At 39.0% G+C, this 11,227-nt stretch overlaps 2 protein-coding genes and 1 long non-coding RNA gene across 5 annotated transcripts in view; 2 read left to right on the top strand and 1 right to left on the bottom strand.

Annotated features, from left to right (window-relative positions):
* Window positions 1–499: 499 nt before the first annotated feature.
* LOC143907575 (uncharacterized) lies at window positions 500–1,145 on the bottom strand. Its single transcript, XR_013259893.1, has 3 exons — window positions 1,137–1,145; window positions 877–1,065; window positions 500–748 (listed from the first exon to the last, which is right to left on the bottom strand). It is a non-coding gene; the product is annotated as an uncharacterized LOC143907575 (long non-coding RNA).
* On the top strand, window positions 985–4,820 carry Cdk8 (cyclin-dependent kinase 8). 2 transcript variants are annotated; one of them, XM_077424412.1, is made up of 11 exons: window positions 985–1,274; window positions 2,404–2,506; window positions 2,596–2,706; window positions 2,793–2,933; window positions 3,032–3,221; window positions 3,315–3,429; window positions 3,501–3,599; window positions 3,677–3,749; window positions 3,834–3,931; window positions 4,032–4,137; window positions 4,347–4,478. In XM_077424412.1, the coding sequence occupies exons 1-11, from the start codon at window positions 1,144–1,146 to the stop codon at window positions 4,359–4,361; spliced, it is 1,182 nt and encodes a 393-aa protein (XP_077280538.1). In that variant the 5' UTR covers window positions 985–1,143; the 3' UTR covers window positions 4,362–4,478. The 2 variants fall into 2 exon arrangements, with proteins under 2 accessions (XP_077280538.1, XP_077280537.1); XM_077424411.1 differs by having other exon boundaries at window positions 991–1,274; window positions 4,466–4,820.
* A 148-nt stretch (window positions 4,821–4,968) lies between these two features.
* Form3 (FH2 domain-containing protein formin 3) overlaps window positions 4,969–11,227 on the top strand; it is a 43,643-nt gene continuing 37,384 nt past the window's right edge. For both annotated transcript variants that reach the window (XM_077424403.1, XM_077424402.1), the window contains exon 1: window positions 4,969–5,318. The gene's annotated coding sequence lies outside the window, so the exon portion shown is untranslated. The remainder of the gene's footprint in view (window positions 5,319–11,227) is intronic.

The raw sequence follows: 11,227 nt of genomic DNA, 5'->3' as shown, positions 1-11,227 counted from the left end.
AGATGCGACATTCCTTTATTCCTTATTCCTTTATCTTATTCCTTATTTTTCTCATTGTGACTGAGCCTTTATTCTATAATTCAAACTCAAACTATATAATATATATAGGCCTACTCGAGCCGTTATTGAGATCCGATAATCCCGGGTACTCGCAATAACTCTCCGGCTTGCGTAAAGATACACGGGGCGTATACTTGAAGCACTATCGTGTCTCGATATAAAAATTTCTGATTGGTCTATTATGGAGGATTCACACTGCGTCCAATGTTCGACGTACGACGATCCGACATTCAATATGGAGGATTCACACTGCGTCCGATGTTCGACGTACGACGATCCGACATCCAATAGGAAATTTTTGTCTCTATATAATAATAAATTCTGTTATTGGATGTCGGATCGTCGTACGTCGAACATCGGACGTGATCGGACGCAATGTGAATCCTCCATAACATAATTTATTATTATGGAGGATTCACACTGCGTCCGATGTTCGACGTACGACGATCCGACATCCAATAACAGAATTTATTATTAGAGACAAAAATTTCCTATTGGATGTCGGATCGTCGTACGTCGAACATCGGACGCGGTGTGAATCCTCCATAAAACTCCAAGCACCGGAGTCGCTGCGAGTGGCTGTCTGCAATCGCGACGACGATCTTCGGCTGGGTTTAGCAAAGGAAAAGCGGCTCGATAAGCGCTCAGCGATTCTTCATTGCTCTCTGCACTTAGATCCAGCTGAGAACTAAAGGAAAGAACCAATCGTAATAAAGAATCAGAGTTTTATAATATGACTTTTGTACTTTATTTTGTGCGTTTCCGATACGCATGCGCAAGAACGAGCTGTCCCGCCAGTAGCGTAGCACCACCTACCACAGTTGTGGTAGCACGTAGCATCCAGGCACTGGCACCCACCGTCTCGGAGTGAGACGTCGGAGTCGTCGCCGTCGTCGGACTGTCGGAGTTGTTCGGAGCATGTTCGAAGTCTCTGACGTGCGTAGTGTGCGGCGTGCGGTATGCGGTAGGCGGTAGTGTGGGGTGTAGTAGAGTGTGCCCTCGGAGCTCGTGTGTAGTGTGTATGCACACGCGTAATAAAAAAATGTCGGTTTATAGTTGATAATTGTTCTGATAACGCTAAACATGATGGATTATGAATTTAAGATGAAGACGCAGAAAGACCGCACGAAGGTCGAGGATCTGTTCGAGTTCGAGGGTTGCAAGGTCGGGAGGGGTACTTACGGGCACGTATACAAAGCCCGTAGGAAAGAAGGGTTAGTCTCCCTAACCTGACTTTTGATCACTCTGCGAAACCTCCTTAATCCTATTCGTCTCGATTGATTTCCGTTTAATAGTTCAATCGCGCGGTTTCCTCAGATTAATACGAGATATCGGTTCGCGTTCTCCGAAGCGCCTCCGTATCTACATTGGAGTTGAATTTTCTTCCGTGTAAAAGCACCCGCTGTCCTTACTTTATCGATCGTCTTTTATTCAAGATTTCTCGAATGCGAGAGAATAGAGTGCGTTCCATTTGGGCGCTCACGCGCTGTAAGCCACTGTGTAAGCATCATTCTATCTTCGTTGCACATCGAATATCAAACGAAGATAGAGCGATGCTTACAGCGCGTGAGCGCCCAAATGGAACGCATCTTATATATATTTACCGTTTACCTTGCCCGAGCTTGCGTTTAGCGTTCAATGCGGTTGTCTGATTCTTGATTTAGCTCGTCCCATTTGCCTAATATAAAGATTGTCGTCAATGCAATCGCTAATTTTCAACTTATGTGCTGCATTAAAGTTTTAAATGGGTAACGCAAGCACATAAACGTAAATCAACATTGTTTTGACGCATCCATAATCTTTTTCTTGAAATATTTAAACAATATCTGATTATTGCCTCTTTATATAAATCTGCCTATATCAATTATTCCATTTCTACCAATGGAGGTTAATTTTAATCTCGGTTTTACTTACTTTTTTCTAGTTGTAAGAATTAGAAAAAAAATCAACCCAGTAAGCAAAATGATAGCAGTTTGTCGGCACATTGATAATAGATTTGATCAGACATATCGGCAGACTGACATGAATTGTATCCGCATTCAGTTTATGTTCTGCCAGCAGAGTCTGCTAACATAATCAGGCAGCAGAGAACAGCTCACAGAGCCTGAACGGTTCCAACAGGATCTGTTCGATTTCTGCCGCTGTCTGATTATATCAGCAGACTTTGTTATACTTCTGTTGACGTTCTGCCGACATCATATGATATATCAGACAGACTTGGTTGTCTGGGTAAGTTAAACCGAGATCAAAGTTAATCCGCATTAGTAGAAATTAACATTAATCCAATTTGGATATCTGAACTGGTTAAATCAATTGCATTGTGATTTTCAATGTTGGGAACAGGGTTTCAGATAGCGAACTAAAGTCTCGGCCTGATACAAAAGACTTTGGCCTTAAGCAAATTGAGGGTACAGGACTTTCGATGTCTGCATGTCGAGAAATTGCTGTGAGTTGCCACATTGCTCTTAAACGATGCGAGAAACGTTCATCTGCAAGGTATAACGGGGAAATTTGATTTATTTTCTTCTATTCCAGTTACTCAGGGAACTAAAGCATGTCAATGTCATTACCCTTATTCGTGTCTTTCTCTCTCATAACGACCGTAAAGTTTGGTTGCTGTTTGACTTCGCTGAGCATGATCTATGGGTATGTTTATAATTCCAATTGAAAAACAAAATATTTTTGGGCATTAAGATATCTTATATAATAATGCTTGAATATGTTACTTGCAGCATATAATAAAATTTCATAGAGCGGCGAAAGCTAATAAGAAACCAGTAATGGTACCAAAAGGCATGGTCAAATCCTTATTATATCAAATTTTAGATGGTATTCATTATTTACATTCCAATTGGGTACTTCATAGAGATTTGGTAATTGTTGTTGGCATTATTAGACGTTTCCTTCTTTCTACTACATTTTTATTACATTTACAGATCGTGCAATAAGATGTCACTTTTCTTTATTTCAGAAACCAGCAAATATTTTAGTAATGGGTGAAGGAAATGAGCGGGGACGTGTGAAAATTGCCGACATGGGCTTTGCTAGGTTATTTAATGCTCCTCTCAAACCTTTAGCAGATTTAGATCCCGTTGTAGTTACATTTTGGTATAGAGCTCCGGAATTACTTCTAGGTGCCAGACATTACACGAAAGCTATAGGTCCGTCTATATTTATATTTTACCACACATTTCTAGTAATAAACATTATTCTTGTACAAAATTGTACTAAATATTTTATTCTGTCTGCTGCAGATATATGGGCTATCGGCTGCATATTCGCGGAACTTTTAACATCCGAACCTATATTTCATTGTAGACAAGAAGATATTAAAACTAGTAATCCATATCATCATGATCAGCTAGATAGGTGAGAATTTAACACAATTTTACATTTGCTTTGAATACTACGGAGAATAATGTAAACTAACTTTTATTTAGGATATTCAATGTGATGGGATTCCCATTGGAAAAAGATTGGGAGGATATCAAAAAGATGCCAGAGCATCCCACATTACTTAGAGATTTTAAAAGATCCAAGTGAGTTTGTCAGCTTAAAACACAACTTGATCGACATTTTATTCGAAATCTTTAAATATTGATTCTTTTACTTTTAGTTATGCAAATTGTTCACTTACTAAATATATGGACCGGCATAAGATCAAACCTGATAGCAAGGCATTTAATTTGGTATGTCGCATGAAAAAAAGGAATATACGAATTTAGTAGCATGTCGGACAAACTGATGATTCTTATTGTGCTTACTGTTTTTAGTTACAAAAACTACTGATGATGGATCCGAACAAGCGTATTACATCAGAGCATTCTATGCAGGATGCCTACTTCCAAGAGGAGCCACTGCCAACACAGGAGTATGAATCTATTTCTATATTTTTACACATCGCAATAATTTATATATATATATTTTTTCCTAATAATCTTACTAAATTGAATTTAACGTGAAAATCTCAGCATATTTGCCGGGTGCCCTATCCCTTATCCCAAGAGAGAATTTCTTACGGATGATGATACTGAAGAAAAGACTGAAAACAAAGCGAGGCAAAATCAGCAACAAACGGTAATTACCTCCGAGATCTATTGAGAGCATTTATTATGATATACTTTATATGGTTTAAGCCGCAACTACTATAATAAGATAACCACTTTAATACACAGACATAGTTTGTAATATCCAAATAAGTATCTATTTATAATTATATATCTTCTATATTAAAAGAAAATATATGATTTCGATTGTTCAAACGGCCCCGTGTATGACCGCCGCAGTGGCAAGGCGAGTGAAGCCCACTTTGCCGCTGTCTAAGCTCCGTCGCTATATGGTAGTTGAGGATTGAACTGATTTTTTGAACGTCGCCTTGTCGCTCATCCGAGTATTCGTGAAACAGCAACAGCAGAACCAACAGCAGCAAGGTAATGGCGATCACAATCACGGGCAGAACGCGAAACGGGTGAGGTTGAACGGGCCGCATGGTGCTCCTGAGTTCCATCAGCACCAGAGCCACGCGATGACCCATCAGCAACCACCGGGGATGGTTTATTCGACGGCCCAGCCGACGCAACCGTCGAACTTCCATCAACGTTTCTAATTTTGTGACTCGTAATTAGACCGATCAGAGAATCAGGCCGAAACTTAAACTGTCACTAAATGCATTAATTTAATTCACTAATCCTGTCAAGCAAAGCGGTCAGTCCGTGTATATTCCGTACAAGTATGATAATACAACTTTATTTATATATATACATGCGGAAGATCATTTTCATTCTGCGTCTGCTTTCACTTCCGTTTTCACATCTATCCTCTGTTTTCATTTTTACCACACACACACACACACTCAATGATATCCCCTATATTATATACCCCAATGTCTTCCCTGGAAAGGTCGTAAGAGCACCGACGATAGTTGCGAGGACGGGAAAGGTGGCACGGCGGACAGCGGAGAAACGAAAGGAAGGGCTCGATCACGCGTGGGGCGTAGGGGGAGGGAAAGCGATCGGAGTCGGGTGTCGATTAAACGGCGGAGGGGGATCTATCGCGCACGCGCTCGACGCGGATCGCGCGTGCGATTGCGACGGGACGTTCGCGTCGTCGCGGGCTCCTGAAACGCAGTTTCCGCGAATCGCTGCTCGGCTAAAAAAGTGCGTACACGCGTGCCGCTCCGATGTCGGTCGGGATGTCAGTCAGGCGGTGCGCCGTCGGCCCGGGAGTCATCGCGTTGATCCGATGAGAGAGCGAGGCAGGTGAGGGCTCTAATCGCGTCTTTTCTACATTTGCACGATGCAGCAGGATCGTTTTTTTTTTAATTCATTGATTATTACAGACGCTTTGTCTAGAAATATTTTAGCAAATCTAGTAAACATTTTAAAAACCTGAAAATGGTTTACAAAATATTCCGAAGCAGATTTCCAAAAACAGATTTTAAAAGCAAACATTAAAAAAGTAACTATTTAATTAATTGTTTAAAATACGTAATGTTATATCTTTGTTTATTGCGTGTGTAATTAAATTGTTATTATATCGAATAATTTAATATAATTGTGTTATTACATTGAAAGAGCAAGAATATCTAGATCTTAAAATTATAAAAAAATTCCATCAAACAACAGATTCTTTTCTTGCACAATCATGATTTTAAAACGCAAATAATTAAGAACGAGAGCAAGAGATTTATTTATATCGGTATGTCAATTTCACGTCTTACGTCTCTGCAGGAAAATTAATTTTTCAAGAGCCAAATCAAACTATTTTCAACAGTGTGAGTAATTATATTTAACGGACATGCCAGTAATACAGACCGTACATTCATATTCTCGACGCGCTTGTTCAACGTTAAATGTCTCGTCTTCATCTTCGAATGTACAGCCTTCAGATATCAAGTAAAGTAGGGCACAGCGTCATATCGAATACATATTTTTGGTTAAAAACAACGGGGGAGTACGGAGAAAAGAGAAAATCTGCTGCGCGATTGGACCACCGTGTGCGATTCTCGCCGCGTAGTGACTTCAATGCCTCTTCACCCGCACAGGTGATGTTCTCTCGCGCGTTCGCGTTTTCGGACTTTCGCGTTTCTCGCGACGTGGAGGACAGTTCGTTAGAAGAAAGATCGTCGAATGTTTGTGCCATGGTCGCACAGGTGCGGTTTCACCGAGCGATAAGCGATTAGTGCCGCTGGCATGGTGTGCCTGGCACTGTGATCCGTGAACAGGGCCGCTTAGGCCACTTCGATCAATTTTGATCCAATGGAGCTGCGACTTACAAGTGGAGAACACCGTGTTAAAATAGATATGCGTTTGTTTGAAATATATATAACATGCAATGATCCTGCAGATATTTAATTATAAAGTACAAGAGATAAAATAACCGCGATAAAATAACTTTCACATTACATTGCGCTCTGTGTTACGCCATAAATCTCATTTAACGTGCCGTTTAAATCGTTCTGTTTGACGTCAAAATAATGGATATTAGATTATTTTAATAACAGCGTAGAAGTATACACGTCTTTCATGTGCAATTGAGTGCAGTTTTAACTGGTATCGGCATAGACCGTATTGGATTATATCAGAATATGCAAATCATATCTGTCATTATCTATTATGTTATATTAAAATATTGATACATATGCGGAGAGAGTATTATTTTACTTCTATTATTATGTAACAATACATATTGTTTCCGAATTCAAAAGTGCCTTGGTGAAACCGGCCCTGTTACTCGCTAAACAAATGTGGCATTTAGAAACGGCGAGTGTGCGCCGCGCGATAATCATGCTCTCGATTGCAAAGCATGGAGGAAATGTATCGGTTAGAAATATCGGCCTGATATCCCATCCAATCTTTTATTTTGCCTTCAGAGAAAGAGAGAGAAAGAGAGCCCGTACGTTGCTTAATGCTACGCCCTATAAACACATCAGAAATCTCAAGGAATTAACCCAGAACAGTAATTGCTTGCCCCCTTCCACATATTATATAGCTAGCTTTAGCTATAATAGAAATAGAGGAAAAAATTACGTAGCCATTTATTTCGTCTTAACGTCAAGCTTAATAAGCATTGCTTAAGCATTTATTTCGTCTTAACGTCAAGCTTAATAAGCATTGCTTAAGCATTGCTTAAGCTTGACGTTAAGACGAAATAAATGCAATGAATTTGCCTTTTTAACAAAATATGACATTATATCTAGCAATCTAGCTATCTTTTCATAGCGTAAAAGGTCAACATTCACTAATTTTGTATTCGTAAAATACGACTGTAGGATCTTTTATGGATCGAGTCTTTTAATTGCTAATAATTATGATGGATTTATGACGGAGAAATATTATGATAGAATTATGATGGAGCAAAGTATGAAGACCAAAAGAATACAAAAATTTGCAGTAATAAAATTACATCGTATCTTTGACGTTAGAGGTGGAAACGATCGATTCAGCCTCCGAAACTTGAATTTGCAACTTTACTATAGTTTATCTGTTTCAAATTATATTTCCTTGTAAAATGCAAGATCTGAAATTTTTAGCCACAAAAACAAAATTTTTATTTCTTATCGAGATTTATCCTGATAACTTTAACGATTTTTGAAAAAATACAGTCGCGCTCTTTTAAACTAATTGTAAGTCTAAACTAAATTATAAGTTAATTTTTAAACAAAATTGAACTAAATTAAATTACCCTCAATTCTGAGTAATCGCATTTATTAAATGATGCATTAAATGGTCATGAAAGAGATCATTATAAGTAGTCAAAGAGATTTTCTACTTGTCGTTGTTGCGTGTCGGATCGCGGATCATTTGCATATCAGCGTTCGTCAATTGCTCGCTCAGCATCCACGTTTAATGGCATACAATTATGGAATGGCAGAGAATTTCCCCCCTCCCGCCGTGTGATATATATTACTCAGCATCGCGAGAGTGATTCGCGTATCGGCATGCGCGATCGCGATCGGTATCTCAATCAAACGCGCCGATGGTTTGAATGAACAAACGTATGATAATCGAAATCCGAGTGATAACAGCATAAATAAACAGCTTTATACCAGTCCGCAATTGCTTCATTTTTTTACTGTCAAAGGAATATCGTAGATATAGGTAAAAGTGAAGTGGAAGGGGGGCGATCCTGACCACTATCCCCAATCGGTAGAGGCCATGACCACGTTGCGACAAGGTGACCACGATCAAACCGCGTTGATGAAGAATCGTTTGATTTGCATCGCCTCCGGTTTTCTTAATAATTATAATAATAATTATTACGAATTTAGATTAAAATACAAAAGTTAAGATCTATAAAGTTGGAAAGAAATTGATGAGAAAATTAAATAAAAACTCCTTTTTGTTAATCGCTCTATTGAATATTAAAGGATAAAATTTTTAAACCAAAATACTTTGAGTTAGATAACATTTTGTTATTTTTAACTACCATGTGTGTCGAAATTTATTATTTTAACAAAACAATATTATTTTAACTCCATTGGTTTAGTTAAATTAACATTATTTTTAAATTAACGACATACTGAATAAAAGCAGCGACTTACTACACTATTAAATTCGAAGTTAAATTCTACTCAATTTGAGTCATTTTTAATCATTTCTATCGCCACTACTCCTATATTCAGTATATCATAAAGTTAAAATAATACTATTTTGTTTTAAAATAAATTTTGACACACATGATAATTAAAAATATCAAAATGTTATCTACCTCAAGGTATTAGTTGAAATTTCATCCTTTAATATTTACAGTGTAGGAATATAGAAATGGTTAAAAATGATTCAAATAAAGTATAATTTGACACTATACAAATTTAACAGTGCAGTCTTTCTCTATCTTTGAGAATCACTATTTTACTAGAGACACATTAACAAACACTTTGAATCAATTTGCAATCTGATTATTATTGTTATTTTTAAAGATTGAAAGGCGTTTTGACGCGTCGTGTTTATTCCATCAAGTGATCTTTCGCGACTGGACTCGACTGGTTCAATCACCGGGATCGCTTAATATGCGACTCCGGCTGCGCGCTCGAAGGACGTAAACGGCGAACAGGACGCGCAAAATCGTCGTCGAATGCAAATGATCTCGAATTCACCGAAGCCGCCGCCACGTGCGCGATGAAAAATACTAACGATCTAGTTAGTATGCCCGGTCGCGCGCCCGGATCACGCATTTCATTTCGCTCTGGGCAAGGACGGATCGCGTTATCGTTATGCCATCGCGTCGGCTTTCACGTCGGCTTTCGAGAAACGTGACGATATACTTTCGAACGAACGAGATATGCTCGTCGCTCGGACGCATACTTCACCTTAATTTTCCCGGAAAACGATTGGCAAATTGTTTATGTTTATAATCACGTTCCTCGGATTCTCGAGGATCGTCATCTCCCCTTCTTCTTTCGCGCAACTTCGTCGAGTTTGAGCACGTGGGACGACCTGTTGCACTGCCGGTGCACCAGCCGTACTGATGTGACTGATTTGTCTCAATCATCCGCGCAAATTGTGTCCCACAAAATAGATTCAGTGCCAAGAGTGAAATATAGAGATCGCGTGCTCTAACGATCAGTTTTATTCAGTTTATCTCGATACAATATTCTTTACAATCGCTTTATTTCTTACATTTTATACATTATTTATCGCACTATCGTGTATAGTAAAATACATGAAATAAGATGTAGTTGAAAATAAGAAGCTTTTCATGCTTTAACATGAGATATTGAAAAGGTCAGAAAATCTTATCCGTTATTTCGTGATCGCTTTTAATGCGTCGTCGAAACTAGCACGACTTTAAACCTTCGGCTCTCCCAAACTCAACGCGAGGTCAAGGCCATCCCGTAAGAGGTTTCGAGTGGCCCAGGTTAGGATCTAAAAGGCCTTCCACCGGCTTCGGTTAGCGCCCTATATGGAGACGTCGATGCCTACCTTCGCCCGATTCTTTTCTGATCGTCGCGTAACCGACGGACGCGGACGCCTCGCGCGCACTTTTTACGTGTCGCTCGAGCTGGAAAATAAAGATCATGTTTCCTGCAGATCATGTTTTTCTGACATGAACTGGAAAGCGCTTAGATCGTACCAAAACGTGATCGTGACGCAGGGATAACGAAATAAAAAAGGGGAGCAGAACAGAAAATCGATCGGCCGTGACTGACCGACCATTACCCACTTTTCGCGTGCCTTTTTCCGCTAATGGATAACAACGAAAATATCGGCCAGCTTCCATATGTACACGAGATGGCGAACCAAGCGATTCATGTATGACATTGTATGATCGTGCTGTTCTTGCGTTTATCGAGGTACCGGTTCGATAGTTGATCGAAGTGGCCCTAAGATTATCAATCAATAATATTTATTTCAGGCAAGTACGGGATCTATATCTAGATAACCCGTCACTCAGACAGTTATATGTTCCTTTTTGACTATATATAATAATGAAGGTATAATAATTTTTTCTTTTTTGAAAAACCGCTTTTTAAGCGTACGTACGTGTTTGTACGCTCAACCATTAATTCGTCGCTCTAATATCCATTTCTACCAATGCAGATTAACTTTAATGTCGGTTTAACGTTTAACTTATTTTTCATTCTTTTCTAGCTGTACGAAAATTAGGAAAAGATAAGAAGTAAATTAAATCGAGATTAAAGTTAATCCGCATTAATTGGTAGAAATGCATAGACTCATAATGGACTTATATAGAATAAGACTTTCGTTAGAATCTTTCTTGCCATGGATCTTCCGCCAATTGGAAAACGGTCGGAGTGAGAGAATGTCGAAGAATACATAAAGCTGGAATATATCTTTTTCTTTTTTTGGGGGGGTTCTTTCAAGACTCAGGCTCACCTCTTATCCAATCATGACGTAGCGATGCACCTAACTCACCAGATTATAATTCTTTCTAGAGAACGCACGCACCGCCCACTCACGATTCTCTTCGGCAATCGAATTCTCAGGGATTTATACGTTCTACGAATGCCGATTTTATACTCCTTTTCTTTTCCCTTCCTTTTCTAAAACTGTATTTTAGATTATTACGTTATACGTTAAAAAAACGTAAATCGGCCTGTGGAGTAATTGTGAATTCACGAGAGAGATAAAATTCAGAATCACACAGACAACGTTCGGCCCTGAACGTGAAACATAATATAGTATTATCTTTCTTGTGAGCTCAT

The sequence above is a fragment of the Temnothorax americanus genome, unplaced genomic scaffold, assembly GCF_048541705.1.
Source record: "Temnothorax americanus isolate GAGA-0224 unplaced genomic scaffold, ASM4854170v1 Scaffold84, whole genome shotgun sequence".
Lineage (NCBI taxonomy): Eukaryota > Metazoa > Arthropoda > Insecta > Hymenoptera > Formicidae > Temnothorax > Temnothorax americanus.
This window is presented reverse-complemented; position numbering and strand designations above follow the sequence as displayed.